This window comes from Astatotilapia calliptera, chromosome 7, assembly GCF_900246225.1.
Source record: "Astatotilapia calliptera chromosome 7, fAstCal1.2, whole genome shotgun sequence".
Taxonomy (NCBI): domain Eukaryota; kingdom Metazoa; phylum Chordata; class Actinopteri; order Cichliformes; family Cichlidae; genus Astatotilapia; species Astatotilapia calliptera.
This window is the reverse complement of record NC_039308.1, coordinates 49,536,672-49,558,138: the sequence shown is the minus strand read 5'-3', so window position 1 is coordinate 49,558,138 and position 21,467 is coordinate 49,536,672. Positions and strand designations below refer to the sequence as shown.

Genomic DNA, 21,467 nt, shown 5'->3' with positions numbered 1-21,467 from the left:
GTTTGTTTTTTTATACATGGTATTACTGGTCTGGCACACTTGAGATCAAACTGGGATGTATGTGACCCATTAATTAAACTGTACTGAATTAACTTCCAGTTTAGGTGATCAGATGACTCACCCATTTCTATCTCACATGATGAGAGGCTCAAAAGTCTTCTGTTGTGAGTCTCACAAGAAACACGGCTTACAAAGAATTGTGGTGATCTCTGAATTCAAAGATATGCAGAGATCATTTCAGAACATCACCTTTCACAGCTGTTACAACAGGAAAAAAGGAACGGGGAGACACATAACCTTAAAGTAAATATAAAAAGTTAGATTCTAGATTTATGCTTGTAAAATGTGGTGAAAAATTACATTAAAATACAATATATAAGATCTGCCTTTCTATGATCAATGCCAAACCTTTGAACTGTATAGTTAGTGTGATTTATCTGTCAGCTTTCCCATCTGTTTGTATCTAACTCTGGATCATGAGGAGGCTGACGTCTTTCCCAGCTGTCACCCAGCAAAAGAGGGCTACACCCTGGACCTGTCACCAGTGGACTGCAGGGCCGACACATATATAGACCAGCAGAAAAGAGGTCTCCTTACTTGAATGAATGAAGACTGAAAGGCTCTAAAAACTGTTAAATGTGCCCTCAAAGGTTGAGAGTGTGCATGCAAGCCTACTCAAACAGCTTCCCTGGTGGTCAACAACACCTCTGTGAGGAAAGATAGCAATACAATGCCGATGTTCAAACCACAATACTGATACCTTGGGGCGAAAAAGTACAAAAGCAAAAAAACAAAAAAACTATTTGGCAGCCATTTTTTTCTTTTACAAATGTAACATTTATTACAGAGAATATCAAAGTTGCTTATGAAAACTTCATGTTAAATTACATGACGTGTGCTATACAAGACACAACATTTCAATTTACAGCAAAAATCAGTCAACTATTCAATCATGTGAATGGCACAAAAAAAAGAAAGTATAACTATTTTGATCAGTGATTGCTTAAATAATTTTTATATTGCTGTAAAATTCATTAGCTCTTTGCACTTGGCTAGGTCTCCTGTGAAACTGATTTTGATCCAAGTGGAACTTCCTGATAAAAGAAATGAAAATTCAAAAAATCCAAATGTAACCAGCAGAAAACTGTTGTGACAAAAGAGATAAATGTCAGCTGCAGATCTGTAAACGTCATCATCTTTGTTTAGTCAACAAGGCTGATAACGCTCATACGCTGATACAACAGTACAGGTTAATCCAGCTTACCAAATAACTTAAACACTGTTTAAGTCATTGAATAGATTTTTTTTATGAGACGGCAAAAGCTGGCGTTGATTGTGATATTGCTTGAATGAATATTATAACACATGCATAATTTCTAAGCAGCAGGACAACTGCTGTCATAATTTACCAAAAATAAAGTATCAAAAAGTCCATGACACCCTCCATCCTCAGTCTTCATCACTTCTTTGAGTTTGTGGTGCTGTTTTTAGAAGACAGAAAGTCCCGTTAATACAGTAGCAGTTATTCTAAGATCTGTGGATATTTATGTTGATTTCAAATGTGATGCTGCTGCACTCACCTGTGGTCTGAAGGAATTTCCAGTCTGCCTGCAGCCTGTGTCTCAGCTTCTCTATGGCCTCCGTGTCTTCTGTTAGCGGGGCTTGAAGTTGCTTCAGAGAGGCGGCTGGGTTACCGAGGAGGGAGGATGCTGTGAGTCCGATAAGCGCCTTCTCCTCCTCCTGAAATTAAGAAGTAAATGAATTAATACTGAACACTAAGTATGCAAACATGCTGCCAACTCCTCTTAAAATGCTTCTTAAGGTTTCACAATATAGCAAAATTAGAGGACATCTACTGTCTTCTTCTTTCAGCTGCTCCCTTTAGGGGTTGTCAGAGTAGATCGTCTGCCTCCATATCACCCTATCCCTATCATCCTCTTTTGTCACACCAACACTTTGTATATCCTCCACTACCTTCATCAAAGACTCCTTCACTACATCCATCCAACCATATATCTCCAGAGCTCCTGCCTGGCAGCTCTACATTGTTGAAGACATCTAGTGTGCCTTTATGAAATCTTCCCCAGCACTCTTACCTGTAGTACCACCAGTGTATGTCCAAGTGCAAAGCTCTGCAGTAGGCCAATTAGTTGTTGCCACAAACTGTCACTGACTCCACTATCTGGCATTCGAACCAACACAACAAGACCGGGGTCGTATTCATACCCAAGGGGCAGGAGGAGGCCAAACACAGCCTGTGTGAACCCTGACGTGTCACTGCAGCCCTGTGGGTGAACAAACAAATGCATTTAAACACATTTAAAAAACAAAAGCAAAAAAAAAAAAAACCTACTCAAATTGTCTATGCAGAAAAATACATCTCAGTCGCCTTTAAGAGCTGTATCATAAAGGTTTCTGTCCAGAAATCCTTAGCAACTGTGTAATAATTCAGAAACTCTGAATATTTAATGATGCAGTTTTAAAGGAAAGGGGGCTAATGCTGACTAGCGAGATGTGTGAGTGTATATTTCTGGCAAATATTAAATGTGATTACAAAGCAAGGAGCAGTACCTTCTTCAGACACACACGAATGTAATATTTGCAGCTCTGTTCCTCAGTCTGTGCACTGCCCATCTGCACCACAAGTGTTTCCCTGAAAACAGAAAGACTTTTTCAGCATGCTGTCCTCGCTGTTATGGACAAATAGTGTGTTTTATTGCATCAATTGTGCCTTAGAGTTTGGTTTTACTAAGACTAAAACAGACAGCATAAATGATACTCGCCTGTCTTCTGTAATATGGCTTGGGACATTCCCGTCACCCACACAGACGACCAAAACGCTGCATATATAAAGACAAGTTTTAACAAAGCAGATTGCAATCTTGCTAATAAAACTTCAATATACAAGCGCACTCCAGCGGTATATTTAGTAGGCTATATTTATCATGTTAACTTGCACCTCTGTAGTTGTGCCATAGTTGTGCTTTGCAAGTATCTTCACTTCCAAGTGATATTTTTTTACTAATTTTGCAGTTACGTCCTAAAATCTGTCTGTATAAATAAAATGACTTCACTTGTTCACAACACGAGAAAGATAATGATATTTTATTTAGATTATTTCACCAAAAAGTACATAAAAATATTAGTTCCAAATAACTCCCAGATATGCATGGATTTAGGTTAAGTGGTGATTCTAAATTTGCTGTAGGTGCAAATCTGAGCTACAATAGTTTAGACTGCATTTCCTTTGCAAAGTGACCAAGCATATTCTGTGTATGTGTGTGTTTCCTGTAAGAATATTTCTAATCATTTTTAATCTCTAGCTGATATTTAAAAAGAGCAGAAGGTGTAAGATTTGATTAAGTCGAGGTTGTTATACCGGTTGCTGAGAACAGTTGTAACGTGCTGGACAATGCTTGTCATCGCCTTGGTAACGTCAGGGACCAGTGCAAGGCCACTGCAGATCTGAGAGCCGGGAATTAAAATTATATCATGTAGGCAGCTCAGCAAAGCACAAACTGTATTTACAAGACATGATATCATAATAGCACTCACATAAAAGAAACAAACAACATTATGGCATTACCTCATTCTTCTCCATTTTCTCTGTCAGGGCTATAAGAGTGGAGAGGGTTATAAAAGCAGTACTGTCATCTGCGTCTCTGAGGAAACTCTCCCTTGTTTTAGAGAAAAAAAAGATTTCAAACCCAGTTACGGTGAAAACCATGAACTGAAATGAGCCACAACAACCCACTTATCCATACCTTAACTTGCTGGCTAAGAGTGGGTCAAGATCCTCTGAGAAGCTGAAGCATTCGCATCCCTCCGGGCAAGCCACGTCATCAGGGAGCACTAAAGCAGCACATACTGGAGGAGTGACGCGTTTTGGAGGTTCAGGCCACACCTTTTCCTCCGCGTCCTTTTCTTCTTCTTCTCCCTTCTCTGTCGTTTCTTCTCCTTCTCCTAATTTAATCTGTCTGGTGCTGATGGTGGAGGCGGGCAGATCAGCTGAAGAAGGGAGTAACTGTTTTGAGACCATGTCTTTTATAGTGATGAGAAGTTCAAACGGACGTAAACGTGAAATACAGCTAGCAAACCCTCAGCTAAGTGATGCTACATCACTCAGTTTGACTGAGGATGGAAACAAGTTAGAAAGAAATGAGGTTATCAGACTCCTGCAGCCTCAGGTCCCTTAAAGGCTCTGCTAAAGGCTCTGTTATGGTTACCTGCGTGTTTGAGGCACGACCAGTAGGCCTTATGAGCTGATCGGACACACTGAAGAGATTCAAGTGCACTGAGAAAGAAGAATTAAATTGCTGCAGTTATAAAACACACAAACTTTGAGACACAAATTTGACTGATTGTGATGCACACCTTATACAGGGACTTTTGAGGCTTGCAGGTCTCGGCACAGGATCTCCAAGCAATGTCTGGACTGTCTGACACACAGATTGGACGAGGGAAGTCAAGTTGTATCCCCCCTGGAAAACACAAAAACACAAGTTCCCAGACAACAGAACATTAACAGGCTGTTTTCTTGTTTCCATGTTTTAGCTGTATAGGCTGGGCGGCCTGACCTCCAGCACAGCACACAGTTTTCCTCCTGCTAGGTTCATCAGCAGGTGAGTCAGATGGGCAAAGACATCTGGAGTGGCACACATCTCACCCTAAATGTAAGTATAACAGTAAGCGAGTGGATGCAGAGGTTTATAGTGCATGCATGTAATTAGATAATGACATTAATAAATATGTCATACCTCTGGGTCACCGATGGCTGAGTCAAATCCCGCACACACCAAGACTAAGTCTGGGCAAAACTATCAAAAACAGTTGTATGCTTGAACCAAACATTTTATAGATCACCTGCCTTTAGGTAGGAAAAAGGTAATTTTTGGAATGGCTCACCTCATATGCAACTGGCAGAAGAACGTGACAGAAGACTGACAGATAGTCACCATTTTCCATGCCCACCTGAAATATCATGATGAGGTCTTTTCAGTAAAAGAATAAAACACACATACAGCTTGTACACACACAATCAGGAAAGCAAATAGCATGCATGTACACACTACCACAAACATAACCTCACTGGTGGTGGCATTATGTGACACTGTGAACTAGGCTTAAGATAAAGCAAGAAGCAAATAGAAAAAAACCCCATAATGAAACCATAAGTGTGCAGTATTTCTGACCTTGTTCCATGGTACATTTATATTGAATCCTGCCCCTTTCTCTTTGCCAACAATGTCGTAGTCAGAATCTCTCAGATGAGGCCAGAATTTCTGATGCTCATAGCGGTGCCAAGAGAAGTAGAGCACGCTGTGAAAAGGAAAACAACAAACACAGTGAGCAGAATTTGAAACGCAAGCAGACAACATCTGCTTCTCCTTTATCAAAGACTCACCTGGGATCATCCTCAAAGCAATACTGCACCCCCTGACCGTGATGTATATCCCAGTCAACTATCAACACCCTGAAGACAAAATCTGAGGTGAATACATACAGCTGTGGATTTGTGGATCGTTAAAATCCTTAATGATTACCAGAATAAGCATAAAGACTAAAAGTCACATTACCTTTGGACTCCATATTTCTGCTTAGCATATTGAGCCGCTATAGCCACATTGTTGAACACACAGAATCCATTAGCAGCACTGCGCATACTGTGGTGTCCTGGTGGTCTATTAATAATAAAAAAGAAGCAGTTATGTAAAAAAATAAGATTTTACACTTGTTGTTGCCCACTTTGCCCATTAACTACTAAAAAGTTAATCACTAACAAACTAGTAAAAATATGAATGTAAATGTAAAGACTTAATATTTACATTCCTATTAACTCATCAATAATGGACAAAACAAAGGCACTAATACTGAACAAGCCATGAGTGCATATCAGAACTGCTGTATCTCAGCCTCACCTGACTAAAGCCATGCCATTCCTCACCTTCCCTGTCATAACACTGTCTACCAGCTGCAGTGCAGCACCAGCAGCAAGCTTGGCACAGTGGTAGATGTTCTAGGATGGTAAATGACATACAGAAGAGGATGTCAGATACAGATTTTCTGTTCCTGTTAAGTGGCTGTTAAGCGGGAGACTTACTGGGTGGAAGTAGACATCACCGTACTGACGAGTGAACTCCATAAGGTCCTCCAGACTCATGTAAGGAGTCTTCTTCACCGCCTCCAGGTATTCCTCACTGTTGAGAGGAGCAAAGTAAACACAGCTCAGTGAACTGAAACAAATATCTAAACTATATCATACCTTCATGACAGGAGTTAGATAAGATGACCTGTGAGCCAGAAGAATTTCTGCGTCCGTGGCCTCACGGACAGGTACGGAGACGCAGCGATCAGCCAGGCCAGTCCTGACCAAAGTCTCATGACTCACAGTCAGACGCTCAGGCACCTCAATCTTACAAGCTGGACTGCAGGAAAACATTACACACTTAATGAATATTTGTTAATTAGAAAATAAACATGACACTGATCCATTTTACTATTCTATTTCTTTCAGCTCTTATATAAAAACAAGAAATATATAAAAGACACAGTGAGACATGCCAAATGAACTCTGTAGAAGTTAGATATGGAAAACAGCATTTTGCTAAATATGACTTTGTAAAGGAGATAACCAAAGCAACAGACTGTGCAGGAGAGAGGTGAATAAGAGAGTGCACACAGGTGGAGAGGGTGCAGATGAATGTCAGGGGTGATTTGTGGCAAAAGAATTGCAGCAAGAGTGAAAGGGAAGGTTTACAAGATGGTAGTGAGACCTGCCTTTGATGATGACAGAGCTGAAGCTGTTAATTCAGATGTTCATAGATGTAGTGAAGGAGGACATGTAAAGGGTTGGTATATCAGAGGAGGATGCTAGGATAGGGTGAAATTGAGGGAGATGTGGCGACCCCTAAAGAGAGCAGCCAAAAACAAAGAGAATAAACCCAGCAACATGGCACGGTTCAGACAAAGACATTTATTTCAGCAGTAGAACTGCAAATAGACAAAAGCTGGCGGTCAAAGCTCGTTGTCTTTCCAAAATAAAAGCATGAGTCTTAAACTTTAGAGTATTTTCGGCACATTTTGGCATCTAAGAGTCACAAACATAATAAATATCACAATTGCATTTACTCATTTTTTAACTGCGAAAGTTAAACCATACGTAGACCTCAATTAGTCCAAAAGAAAACAAAAACTATTTCGCAACGTTTTTAAACAGGTGGTGTAGCAGCTATAGCGGGCCGGGTGGGTGTACACTGAAAATCCCCGACCTGACTAAACGTGACCGAACAAAGTGCAACCGTAATAACCAAAACGGGTGTCTTCTCTAACTAACCGTGCCAGCAACAAGGAACAACTTAGGTTCCCATGACTTCTGACAGATCACACATTTTAGCCAGTGTTTAGTAATGGGAGAAAACTAATAACTTATTTGATGAAGTTACCCGTTCAGTGAAATTACAGTATGAAATATTTACTCCTTGATATACTTTAGGCATGTTAAGCTACAGACATTTGCAGAAAAGACATTTGAAGATTTTTCTTTTTAGCCACGTAAGCTTTATAAACGTAAACATGGATTTACTACTCACTCAACCCAGAGCAGTTTGTACTTGGTCATCTCGTCATCATAAATCAGCGCTGTTCCCATCTTCGTTATTCCTCGGGTAAGAATAGGTAAGTAACTGCGACCCTCACTATGAGAGTAGCGACGTTTCTGCAGACAGTTTCCAAAAGGACACGAAGTAAGTTTAAAATGAACCGCCGACTAATTAATTTTGATCCAACATTGGCAGATTTTTATGCAACATATAAACGAATACCAGTATAATACCAAAATTCAGTGACTGTACAAAACTGTTTACAGTTATTCATCGACGCATATGATCTTCTATGAGTTTTATGTTGGTTTTCACACAGTTCACTAGCGCAGCAGCGCCACCTGCTGGGCGGGGTTCGATACTCGTCGTTCATTATCTGTCCCACTGATACCCAAAGTGACAGAATCACCGGATAGTATCAGTGCTGGGGTATCTTGGGTCATTTACAAGAAATTCATTAAATTTGAACTAAAGTCAGATTCTTAATTTCTTAGTTTGGGCATGGTTGATTAGTCTTATTTGGATACAAACCACAAAGGCAGAACTTTATCCTTAACTTTAACTCATTGTTAAACATACAATATATGAAAAAATAAATACAAATTAACAATATTATTAGTACTGTATCCTGTATATCCTTGGACCTATATTATCTTTTTACTATTGAAGATCTACCTCACTGCACTTACACTTTATATTTTTGTGTTGATTTTTTTAAGGTACATGGAGGTTCAAACTTCCTGTGGCTTCCTTAGTATTTAAATCAGTTATTCATGACATGTCTTGTTTGAGCTGTATGACTGTTTTGGAGACTGCTGTTTGAGGTGTTAAATGATGTCCCATTGTACTGCTACTGATACAAATGGAGGGGCCAGAGTATTCGAAACACTTTAGAGAAGCGAATGTAACAACAGCACTGAAGAGGTAAGCTCTAAAATTTGAAGTAGCTTCATAAAAAAGTGAACATTATACCTGTGTGAAAAGTGTGCCTCCTGGTAGGACGCTGTACTTGCCCATTTAAAGTCAGTGTTCTTCATAAAGGGATTATAAATCTTTTATTTTTTTCAAAGGAAACTGAAAGAAATCTCCGTCCCGGGTCATCCGTGGATCGGGTTTCCTCCGAGGCGTGGGCACCTATAAGCAGAGTTTTGTCTTTACCCTATAAGATTCAAAATTATTCAAAGTAACACTCAGGTATGCCGTTCAGCAGGTTAGTTACGACGTCGGGAGTAGCTTGGGAGAACAAGGAAACACAGACTGCTTCAGGTTGCCTTCCCAAACCAACTCAAAGGTTTATTCATCATACAACAGTTTATATAGAGGAAAAAGGTTCGTGTGTCAGCAGATTCTCAGTTCAAACCGGTACAGACCAAATAAGGAAGCGTCTTCCTGCCCTCTGAGCAAAGAAGTATCCTTTGTATAGTTTATCAGTTCAGCTACAATTTATGATTATCCCAGCGAAATACACTCCTAGACATAGAATACAGAGTTCTTTCATTAGTGAATTCTGAAACAAACCACCTGGCCTTTAACAAGCCTTTTTCTAAGAGATAAAGAAGGGAGGATGGGAGTAAGGAAGTGATCTCTGTGGTATTTTCGACCTTGAGGTACCATCCTGTGATTCTTACACATTAATTCTTGGGTCACAGAGAAAGAGAAAAACAACTAGTAAATGGGCCTTGTTGAGTAACAGTTTTCCTGTATAATATCACTATAAAACAATATCCTGTAAATGCTACCATGGTATCAAAATATCACAACAGAAACTTTGCAACAAATGAAAAAAAAATTCTTTACATTACTTCCTGACATCATTTTAATAATGAATAATAAAAACAGTTTAACAAAAATCAACAAATAATTCAAGATATACAGGAGTGCAAAATATGGAAACAGTTCATGTTACATGAGAAGATTTGATTTGACCGGAGAGGATGTTTTGCATGGAATCTTAATGGAATGGGTGGAATTTTTCCTGTGTGAAACAAAGCATCAGAAACCAGAATATATATTGCATGCCTTCTTCTGATGATAATATTTATTTTGAAAATACTGACATACGTACACAATGTCATGCATTCCATTTTATTTTCACTGTTCATTACATAGGGTTAGCGTTACTTAATTGTCAGAAAACATTGCACCCTGATATCTTGACTTCTTGAGTTCTTCAGGTGTGGCAACACCCATCTCCCTAACTCCCCCCTCCTGTTCCTCCTCTGTCCTGTCTGCTGTTTCTTCCTGTGTCCTCATGGGAAAAGCTGAGCTCTGCTCCCCTTTCTCTTCAACTCCTTCAGCTTCGTGCTCTTCCTTTCCCTTTGCTCCTTTTCTTTTCATCCTGCACAACACGAGGAAAGCTCCTTTGCATCTCTTCCTAAATGATGGGTCACAGGCAGCGTAGAGGAGAGGGTTCAGGCAGGAGTTGAGGTAGGCTAAACAGGTGACATATGGATGAGCAGCCAATAATATCTGATCTAAAGAGCAGGAGTATGGGACAAATCCAAACTCAAGCAGCAGGGACACAGTTTTATTGACATGGAGAGGCAGCCAGCACAGGAAGAATGCCATCACTAACGTGACAATGACCCTGAGGAGTCTGCGCTGCCGTCTACGGTCAGGACGAGGGCCCCGTCCGAAATGTCTGCTGAGTAGTTGGACCAGTGAGCAGTAGCAGACCAATAAGATGACAAAAGGAAGCAGGAAGCCAATAAGAGTTGATTTAATACTTAATGCAGCAGCCCACCACATCTCTGTCCTGTTTTTTTCTTCCTCCTCCAGCTCTGCTCCAGTCAGCATGGAGTAATCCATCTGGCAAGAAAGGAAGACAGACCTGGAATCAGCGGGTTCCAGCTGCCAGTCGTCCTCATATTCAGGGTCAAGCTCCACCTCCCGGACAGAGCGCAGCAGCAAACCGGGAAGTGCCAGTATTCCCGCCAGCACCCACATCCCTCCAAGTATCCACAAAGCCTTGCTGGGGCAGCTCCTTGGTGCATGGTGGCTGGAGTGCCGGTGCCTAGTCAGAACCCAGTAGCGCTCCACACTTAGCATGCTCAGGCTGAACACGCTGGCATACATGTTCAGAGCTGTGAGGAAGCTGCTAATCTGGCAGAGAGGTTGCCCAAAAGGCCAGTGGTAGCCCATCGCTGTGTAGACGGCCCAAAGAGGAAGAGTCACAAGGAAACAAAGGTCAGCTAAAGCTAAACTGGCAATCAGAGAGTCAGTCAGCGAGCAAGAGGGACGGGAGATGGAGGGAGAGCAAGAGGATGAGGTGGAGGAATGGGAGGATGTTCTGTAGCTTTGCCTGGAGGAAAATCCACAGTTTGAACTTTGAAATTTGCCAGTGTTGTTAATGTGCTGCTGACTGCTTCTAAAAATGTTGCTGCAGCAGAACTGGCCATCTTCTGCTGGCTTTCGGTCCCTTCTCCTCCTCCCCTTCACTCGGTCCAGGTAGGCCCAAAGCACCAGGCTGTTGCCAGGACAACCAACCAGAAATGCTAGCAGGTAGACAGATGGGATGATGAAAAACGAGGGAGACCAGTCACTGTAGTCACAGAGAGGGGGGTTGGTAGGAGCAGGGGAGGCGAGATAAGCTGGTTCTGACATCACTCTGTATATACTTGGTTTTTTATCGAAAAGGTTTTGGCATTAAAATCCACTGGAGTTTTGAAATACTGTAGCCAAAACAGCATAATATCTAGATGTGAAGAGACAAGATTCCTGCACTGGAGGAATGGTTTTAGGTGAAGAGGTCCAAATTCCAGGAGTGGATAAGCCTCCAGTTCACATCTGTTGATTTTGATGGTCTGGAAATTCAGTGAAAGATACAAATAGATTTTAAAAACTTTAGCTACACTCATTTTTGGGATTATGTAAATTTATGTTTTTTCCATGCTCATGCTTCTCCCGAAAATATATTAAGGATCATGAGGACCTCACTTTTTTCTATACAGCAATTTAAACACTTAGACAAACAATTTTAGGCAATTTTAACATAATTTAAAACTCATACAAGACAACAAACAGAATCAAGACTGCAACAGTGCACACTAAAACCTTAAGTAAGGAATTTCTAGGACCATGAGCACTTTCACTGTGATGACAAAACATGATTTAACTGAGTAAACATTTATAGCTTTCTGCTTTCACGTTCAATTCTGAAAGTGAATTCTGAAAATCTGCATAAAGCTCTCTCCAACTGGCGTGTTTTATAAATACATTTTTTATCTTGACTATGTGAAATAAGAGAGGATTTTGATGAAGACGCTTACCTTATACTTGCTTTATTACCTTGGATAAAACCAATTCACAGGTGCTTACAACCATGGTACGATAGTTGTTTAAAATGGAGCACTGTAACAAAAAATAATTTCCCCCAGGGATCAATAAAGTATTCTGATTCTGATTCTGATTGTTATACAGAAATCAGCATCATCCCATCTTCTCCTGCTGAACTTCCAGTCTGGGTTTTCTTCTGTCTCTCTCTCTATCTCAGCTTCTGTAACAACTGAAAAAGGTGAGTGTTTCTCTTAAGTCTAAATATACACCAGTGTCGCCTAAACACACACACAAGTAAACTAAAACCCAGAACCCTCCTTTCTCCCATTCTCCAAACTAGACCACCCCAGCAGAAAGTAACAAGACCTGCAAGCATCAACCCCCCCAACACAAACATACTCACCTCCCAAGAGACACAATAACTCCACTCATCCTTCCCCCCACAAACTCGAGATACACAAACAGAGTCCTCCGTCTCCTATACTGCTCGTATTCTCCATGCAAAGACACAAACAGATCCAAATGCACCTATAGTACACAAATACGTGCAAACACAAGCACCCTCTTTGTTGTCGGGGGTCTCACATTTGCTCTCAGTGGTCAAATGCGGCTACCCACACTGAGAGCAAATAACAGCCCTCACATTCATAGTCAGACTACAATATCAGAATAGAGGCAGCCTTCATGAATACAATGAAAAGGCCTTCAAGCCATTGATCCCTACCCAGTGTAAACTGGGACAGAAATAAGAATTTCCATGTGAAAGTACATCCAAACCCACAGCTGTGTTGTCTCATGTCTTATGGAAGCTGCTAAAAAGTCCATTAAAATCATGCTCAGCATGGATTCTGAGATCCTTTCTCAATTTCAGCTGTACAAACAGCATTATCAGTTATATTCAAAGGAGTAAGACACTTTGATCGAAGTAACAAAGTCAGTTTAGTCCAAGAAATGTATTCGTTTTATGGACTTATTTATCTTCATTCTGCTCATCCTTAAAGTGCATTTTCTCTTTTGGACTTTCTTCCTAATAATGAATATGGTAAACAATGACTCACACTGTTAGTTGTTATGCTTACGAAATGCAATAATAAATGATTAGGACTTAATAATAAAATCATTCCAATTTATAAGATGATAAAAGACTATCTTTAAGAGGTAGTTGGAAATGTCCTGTCTAAACCTACATATTGTAAGGAGGGAGGGATAATGACGAATGGGGTCAGCGTGGAATTACAGTGTAAATAGTGAAGATGTTAGGATAATAAACAGGAAGTGCGTGTTTCCACAGAGGTCATTCTGCCACTAACCTGTAGCTATGGGAACAGATGTTTCTAAAAAAAAACCAAAAAAACATTCCAGTCAGTCTTTTCTCTTATAACACACACACACACAAGCACACACATGCACACAGACACAAGCAAACACACACACATGCACACAAAACTTTACTGCTGAGAAGAAAGGAAAGGCAGAGTAAATACAAGTAAAAAGAAAAGAAAACTGTAGGCTGTTGTGTGCTGATCTCAGAGGTCAGTTTGCATCTGTTTTCAGATTTTATTCAGTCTACCTACTTGTATTTTTGCTAAAATGTCAGTATAATTCTTGTATTTTATCATGCCCCTCAATGCAATACAGCATAAAAAATAAAACTAATAACTGAAATATGTTGTATTGTCATCAAGCTGTCCAGCAGTATATAAACACAATCATCTTCAGCTGCAAAATTAAAGCAATAAAGACTCTAATTAATCAATAATATAACAATTATGACCCCACATAAAGAGTATTATTAGATATTGATGATAAAAATGTTTTTTTTTTACTTTAGTAGGATTAAGTAGAATTTTACCCAGATACAGAGTGTAAATACTTGTTTTTCCATTTTTTCACTGTTTTTTTTTTTTACAACAGTTACTCATTAGTCTACAAAAGGCGTGTAAGTGTGCAATAAAGTGCAATGCCACTTTTCACATTTCACCTAAATTCATGCATAGAGCTGCATATGAGCCTGAATTTCAGACCACTGTCATCAATTTCTTAAAACTATATTTCTCCTTTTATTTCATAGAGAATCCTTGTAAATCTAACCATATGTTTAGGATGCCTACAAGTCTTCCACTTGAAAAATGTTCTTTCGGCTTTGCTGTGCCTGTTAATTGGTACCTTTTTAAACATGGTAGTGGATCGTTTGCCTGCTGAAAGGAGAACAAGATAAGGATTTGCATAATATGCCTGATATGGAAAGAGCCACAAGACAGGCAAAAAGCACACAGCGGTAGAGTCTTTCATGGGGATTAAATGCACTGTGGAGAAATAGATGTTTCATCATGTCTGTCTACAGAACAGATCAAGCTTTCATCTGTCTTCTGATTGTCGTGATGGTAGGAGGCGAGGTGCAGGAAAGCCTTTCATCCGAGTGTAAGCAATTTTTGTATATGGGGACGCTGCTTCGAGGGCTTCAAGAGCAGTCGTTTAAAAAGATTTGCCAGTTCTATGGGGGTAAGCCACGATTTGTAACCCTCTACGACACCTTCAACCACATCCCTATTTATTCTGCCTACACCTTCAAGCGCTCAGACGGCTCCAAGAAAGTGGACGTGCCTTGGATGTATGAGCCGCAGGTAGGCAGGGTTGCTAGCTTTGCTGTCTGAGCCTTCAAATGTGTTCTGACCATCTGCCAAAAAATGGTGGTGTTTCTGTATTTTGTTTCTGTGTGTGTCTGTGTGTGTGTGTCTAATATCTGCTGATATTCTCATGCACTGGTAAATAGGCTGTAGTCAACAGAACAGGGTTATATATAAAATAATGACCTGTATTGCAAGTCTCTTTATGCCCGTTGTACAATATAATCAATCCAATGCCATTTTTTTTCTCTCAATATGACGTGATGTCATTCATGACAAATATGTTGAGATACAGATATGTATGAGAGCTTATGGACGAATAGTAATTCACCACAGTTTAAATACAACTAATCATTTCACTTTTTGCCACTAGGTGCTTGTCACAAAGTTTGAAAATTGAAACTCCAGTTTTATCAATAAATGCACTACTACCACTGCTGTGAGGTTACCAGAAGGTCAAAAGTTCTTTTTTATCAAGTAAAATGCTGTTGCTGCAAAAAATTACAACCTGAATGTTCTGTTTTTGCTAATTCACTGTGATCAGTGCAAATGTATAGGTTATGTATGTTAAAATATATTAAAATAAACATAGTTGAACTAACACTTTTTACTAGCAGCATCTCAGCCTTTTAATAATCTTTTTGTAAATGATCAGTGAAGCCCATTTTCAGAATGCACACCCTTTAAATAAAATGAAGATGACACATTTAGTGTTGTTGCTGGTAATAAATAATATAAATATATAAGAAATCTAAATATCCTGTTTATTTTACAATTTTAACATGACCATGTTAATAGCTCTCCTCAGTGTCCGGCCCCAGAGACATGCAGCAGCTGCCTTCAGAAAATGTGCATGGGAGTTTTGAGGATGCTCAGGCTGTGCTTGAGGACTACTCCGACACTGTGATCTACGAACGCGGTCAGCTCAATCCAGACGAGCACCAGGCCGACCCTGACGACAAAGCAGCCACCTACACGTTGACAAATGTGGTTCCTCAGGCTCGTGAGTTCAACATTGGTCCATGGAAACAACACGAGAACACTATCCGCAGGAGGCTCAACAACTACTGCAGGGGCACCGCCTATGTGGTCACCGGGGTCACCACGTCAGGCCACACAATCCGCCGTCACAACATCAACCGTGTGGGCATCCCTACCTACCTGTGGTCAGCCTACTGTTGCCCTGATTATGACCACAATGCTCCGTACTCCGAGCGCTCCAAGTTCCCTGCGTTTGCATCTCGTGGGCTCAACGACAGAGAAAATAATAAAGTTATAGAGATGACGGTGCAGCAGCTGGAGGATTTCCTGAAGAGAGTAACTTATGTTGACAGCTCTTTCCAGATATTCTATGACAACTGCCTGCCTCCTAATGGTGCACCACATTTGTCTTAAAAAATTAATTACATTTCCATTAGTGTGTAAAACAATCAAAATGTTTGTTCATCTTCACATTATCTCTGGCAAACCCATGCTCCTTATAAATTAAAACTACACCTGCCTCTGTAGGCCTTTTGTTCAGGACAGAGATTAGACCAGCTGTTTTACATTTTCTCGTACACCTTAACTACAGCAGTTCTCTGCACCTCAGTTTGCACTAGTTCTACAGCCTTAGAAGAGCATTTCTAGATTTTGGGAAAAGTACTCGCTGCTAATTGCTCTGACATTTGGATTTCAAACTGTACCATTAAATGTGAACTACACACAAAAGAAACAACATTATGGCCATTTAATTAGAATATAAAAATAAAATCCTCTTTCTGTCTGCTACTCTATTTTTTTGTGACTGTCTATTCATTTTATTCAGCGTCTGGTCTCTTTACTCGTTTTTTCACACAGGAGGTCACACATGATACAGTATTATAACATAAAACAGACAAGCCGATATTAACTCCATGAATTATATCAGTGAATGAGACTGAATGAATGATATTTCGGGCAGATCCTGGCAGTTGGCATATGACAGCAGGTGGTCATCTCAACTGTGGATGCTGTGACCAGCAGCAGATTGATAAAGAGCCCATATGAGTCAAAGAATAACTTGCTGATGTGACCAGAAGAGGGAGACCCTATCAGTGTGATCTCAAGCTTCACTATTTTCACTTTTGGGGGAGTGAAAAGAGAGAAACAAGGTCATGTTCAGCTGTGTCTGTTACTTTACAGTAATGTCCACATTTGTCCAATCCATTCTGAACCCTGAAAATTTATGAAACTATATACATAAAAATGACTGTAATCCATAATAAATTAATTAAACAGACATGTTTTATTCTAAAATCCCTTGGATTGAAGTTGAAAGTCTGAATTTCAATCACATATTGATTGATTTAAAATAGACTGTGATGGAGCATAGAGGCAAAATGATCAAAAATCATGGCATTGTCTAAAAACGTATGGACCCAATATTATGCTGCAAATTGAATCACTTTTGCTATTCCCAAAAGGAGAATGAAACTAAGAAGAAGTAGTGTAGATAGTCTAACTAAATACAGTTGTAATGATTGTGTATTCAATTCAATTTTATTTTATTTATACAGCACCAAATCACAACAAGAGTCACTTCAAGGTGCTTTATGTTGTAAGGTAAACCCTACAATAACACATACAGAGAAGAACCCAACAATCATATGACCCCCTATGAGCAAACACTTTGGTGACAGTAAGAAGGAAAACATCCCTTTTAACAGGAAGAAACCTCCCACAGAACCAGGCTCAGGGAGGGGCAGCCATATGCCACCACCAGTTGGGGTGAAGGGAAGAAGACAGAAAAAAGACATGCTGTGGAAGTGATCTGGCGTCATAGAAAGATAGGTTTCATCTGCATAGCACTGAAAATGTATGCTATGCCTTCTGATGGAGGGAAGCATGTATAATGTAAACAGAATTGGTCCTAGCACTGAACCCTGTGGAACTCTTTTACATGAACAAAGTGGAATCTGTTGGATAGATATGATTCAAACCACTGCAGTGCAGTACCTGTAATACCTACAGCGTGCTCTAATCAGATATTATGGTCGACAGTATCGAACGCTGCACTAAGGTCTAGCAGGACAAGCACAGAGATGAGTCCACTGTCAGAGGCCATAAGAAGATCATTTGTAACCTTCACTAAAGCTGTTTCTGTGCTGTGATGAGCTCTGAAACCTGACTGAAACTCTTCAAATAAACCATTCCTCTGCAGATGATCTGTTAGCTGTGTGACAACTACTCTTTCAAGGATTTTTGATATGAAAGGAAGATTGGAGATTGGCCTATAATTAATTAAAACAGCAAAAGATGTTGTTTTTTTTAAGTCACAGTTTAACTACAGCCAGCTTTAAGGCCTATGGCACATAGCCAATTATTAGAGATAGGTTAATCATATTTAAGATTGAAGCATTAATTCTTTGTAGGACTTCTTAGAGCAGTTTTGTGGGAATGGGGTCTAAAAGACAAGTTGATGGTTTGAAGGAAGTAATTACTGAAGTTAACTCAGAAAGATCAATTGGAGAAAAAGAGTCTAAATGAATATTAATGGTACTGAAAGTAGCTGTAAATAATGTTACATCTGTGAAATGATTTTGAGTAATTTTTTCTCCAATGGTTAAAATTTTAATTGTAAAGAAATTCATGAAGTCATTACTAGTTAGGGTTGAAGGAATTGTTGGCTCAACAGTGCTCTGAGTTTTTGTCAGCCTGGCTACAGTGCTGAAGAGAAACCTGGGGTTGTTCTTATTTTTTTCAATCAGTGATGAATAGTAAGATGTTCTGGCTTTGTGGAGGGCTTTCTTATAAAGCAGCAAATTATTTCTCCAGGCTAAATGATGATCCTCTAAATTATGTGACACACCATTTCCTCTCCAGCTTACGAGTCATCTGCTTTAGGCTACATGTTTGGGAATTATACCATGGAGTCAGGTACTTCTGATTTGAGACCTTACAGGAGCTACAGTATCCAGAGTCATATGTAGTGAGGAGGCAAAGTTATTAACAAGATAATCAACCTCTGTTGGAGTAGCGTTGCTCTGCTCTGTGTTGGTGCAGGGCCTTGAACATGATAACAGTGTATATTCTTAAACTTAGTTACAGCTTTCAGAAAGACATCTACTGTGATGAAGTCTACTCCCCACTGCTATTTAACACTGTTAAATGTAAAATTTTTATTCCATATGTTAAAACAAGATCTAGAGTGTGATTAAAGTGGTGGGTGGGTTCTCTTACATTTTGAGAGAAGCCAGCTGTGTCTAATAACAGATTAAATGCTGTGTTGAGGCTGTCACTTTTACATCTACATGGAAGTTAAAATCACCCACAATAATTAATTTATCTGAGCTGAGCACTAAATCAGGTAACAAGTCTGAGAAATCAGACAGAAACTCTGTGTGAGGCCCAGGAGGATGCTAGATGATAACAAATAAGGCTGTTTTTTGAGTTTTCCAGCTGGGGTGGACAAGGCCAAGCATTAGACTTTAAAATGAATTAAGTCTGTTTTGGTCTTCAGTTGATTAACAAGCTGGTGTGGAAAATTGCTGCCACACTGCCCCCTTGGCCTCTGCTTCGAGGATTCTTATAGTTAGTATGACTCAGGGGTGTTGATTCATTTAAACATAGGTTTCTGTAAGGTGGAGTATTTGTTGATCAATCTCTAACAGCGACTTGGAAGAGAGACCTAATGTTTAATAACCCACATTTCACTGTTTTATTCTTTGGTGCTGTTGATGATACTGTGTTCCTTTTTCTTTGTGATTTTTTAAAATGTCTAAGTCATTTTTTGATGATTTTTATCTGTTTTTTTGTCTGTTTGGGAGCAGAGATAGTCTCTAAGCGGATGGGGTTTTGGGGTGATAACAGGAGGAGAGAAGCATGAGAGTATGAGAGATGTTAAGGCATATGGTGAAATAGATGGTGAAATTAGGAGGAAGTTAGATAGTGCTGTGGTGTCATGAGTTATGGTTTGAGGCGAGGCATTCACATGCTTTATCAGATGCTACCCATCCTGTTATTAGCTCTCAAAAGCTCCATACTCAACCATCTCTGGAGTTACAGGGGGAGATTTGTATAACTGCAGTAGTCGCAGAAAAAGAACCAAGACACTGACTTTGCACAGGGACAGGCATCTGGTGACAAGGGAGCATTTTAAATTAGCTTCTTCTATTTTCAAAGAATTTGTGCTTTACAGAACACAATAAACTCAAATCAAAAACAAATCAAAATCATAAACATAAAAAATATAAATAAATAAATAAATTTTGAAATATTTCCTAACTGCAGACAGCACAAGTGCATGAATTTGGTAATTTATGTCAAAACACATTTATTTTTTATTAGATAGTTGGCATTGATGTTAATTGATATTGCTATTTTATTGTGTGTTATTTTATTGTGTGATTTGTATGTTTGTACAGCACTTTGGTCAACACCACTTGTAGGAGCCATAATTAAATGTATTGAATTTTGTTGATCACTGGGTTTTCATTTGTTTGGTTGCTATGGTGATGCGTAACGGGAGTCACGTGGGTGCTAGAGGTGACATTAAGAGGGCGTTGTCAGTCTGTCTGTCATTCACTGGTTTTGATTTTGACAGAGAGGAGGGCTCGGTAGCCGTAGTTTTTTGTTGACCGCTGCACAACAAGTTTCCCCTTGTTGCATTAGAGCCTGTGATGTTTTAAGAGTCTGAATCAGGAGCCGATCACATTACTCTGTAAACTCTCAAAGCACTTTAATAAACAAGAAAACAATTCCACCTCTCGCATTATTGCGTAAAGTTGACAGCGTGTCGGGCAAATAGGCAGGCTCCATCCCCGGCCTCTAGCGACTGTGGAAGTCGCTACACCACTGTTGTAATTAAAAGTGATGTATAAATAAAGAAATAGAAATATGCAGAGAACATGCAAACGCCACACAAAAAGGGCTGAGCTAACCAGGAACCTTCTTACTGGTGTTACCCACTTCAGTATCATATATGATTTCGGTATAATCAGCACTGGAATCAGCACATGTGTTGCATGAAAGAGAAGGACTGAACGATCAATTTCTTTGAAATTGAAGTTACAAATTGAGACAATGAAAAATTAACAATTTAACTATATATTATTTAATTATATATTTCAATTCTCATTCTTGCATTAAAATATAGAGCGTGCACAACGTTTTAAATCTCTCATAAGTGAAGCTTGTGTTTAAAAAATTATATTATTCATCCAGACCAAGAAGAAAAAGTAGTGTAAGCTCATCTTCATTAGTATTTGTGAGAGGATGTCAGACATGCTTTTACACTGTGAGTTGAGGTTTTGTGGTGAGATATTCACACATTCATCATCCACACTCTAACTCACCCTGACAACGGACAGACACCTACCAGCTTGCACAAAGACTCAGTAAGTAACATATTTGTCTCCCTCTGTTTCTGTCCTTTTGATGTACAATTCAGATGTTTTTTCCTTAAATTTTTTCATACACCACCCTGTTTCTGTTTAAAGGAACCACTAAGAATGGTTTTGTGCAGGGTGCAGAGACGTTGGAGTAAATGATTAAATAAATAAGAAATGGATATGTATCCAGCATATGCTGGATATGTTCTTAGTGCTTATTTTCTGATTATAGTCTTTTATGTATTTTAATAATAAAGGCCTGTATAAAGGAAGGCCAGCTTTGACTCACAAACCAAGTGCTCAGCCAGACTAAAAATAAAGGAAGAGCTGCAGAGGCATATTAATAAAGAACAGGAAACCAGACAGAAAAAGCAGAACTAAGTAACACAGAAGTAGTTGTTTTTATCTAAACTATGTGTGACGTGTAAAGGACTATATGCTAGAGATCTGCAAAATGGCTTTGGGCTGTGCATGTCTCTCTCTTCCAGAAGATGATTAAATAAAATAATTATAAATATTTTGACTAACTGAGTCGTGTTCTCTCTTTTCAGTAAAAGAATGACAAGAACCAGATTTAATAGTATGTAGATATGTACAACAGAACAAAAACAGCATAT

General features: G+C 39.4%; 3 protein-coding genes across 5 annotated transcripts; 1 reads left to right on the top strand and 2 right to left on the bottom strand.

The window, feature by feature from the left end:
• Positions 1-841: 841 nt before the first annotated feature.
• On the bottom strand, positions 842-8,752 carry hdac10 (histone deacetylase 10). Of its 3 annotated transcripts, none has more exons than XM_026175335.1 (21): positions 8,571-8,752; positions 7,590-7,714; positions 6,291-6,425; positions 6,101-6,197; positions 5,919-6,016; positions 5,577-5,681; positions 5,405-5,473; positions 5,193-5,319; positions 4,906-4,971; positions 4,758-4,817; positions 4,578-4,667; positions 4,375-4,481; positions 4,227-4,294; positions 3,765-4,008; positions 3,587-3,677; positions 3,380-3,465; positions 2,784-2,840; positions 2,572-2,653; positions 2,097-2,285; positions 1,581-1,740; positions 842-1,481 (listed from the first exon to the last, which is right to left on the bottom strand). In XM_026175335.1, exons 1-21 carry the CDS (start codon positions 8,613-8,615, stop codon positions 1,450-1,452), a joined length of 2,133 nt encoding a protein of 710 aa, XP_026031120.1. In that variant the 5' UTR covers positions 8,616-8,752; the 3' UTR covers positions 842-1,449. The 3 variants fall into 3 exon arrangements, with proteins under 3 accessions (XP_026031120.1, XP_026031121.1, XP_026031122.1); XM_026175336.1 differs by lacking the exon at positions 8,571-8,752 and adding an exon at positions 7,832-8,152; XM_026175337.1 differs by lacking the exon at positions 8,571-8,752 and adding an exon at positions 7,863-8,152.
• A 618-nt stretch (positions 8,753-9,370) lies between these two features.
• Positions 9,371-11,975, bottom strand: aplnr2 (apelin receptor 2). Its single transcript, XM_026175339.1, has one exon. It carries the CDS (start codon positions 11,199-11,201, stop codon positions 9,720-9,722), a length of 1,482 nt encoding a protein of 493 aa, XP_026031124.1. The 5' UTR covers positions 11,202-11,975; the 3' UTR covers positions 9,371-9,719.
• Positions 11,976-13,813: 1,838 nt separating this feature from the next.
• Positions 13,814-16,222, top strand: LOC113026489 (endonuclease domain-containing 1 protein-like). The gene is made up of 2 exons (XM_026175340.1): positions 13,814-14,497; positions 15,299-16,222. Exons 1-2 carry the CDS (start codon positions 14,204-14,206, stop codon positions 15,893-15,895), a joined length of 891 nt encoding a protein of 296 aa, XP_026031125.1. The 5' UTR covers positions 13,814-14,203; the 3' UTR covers positions 15,896-16,222.
• Positions 16,223-21,467: the final 5,245 nt, after the last annotated feature.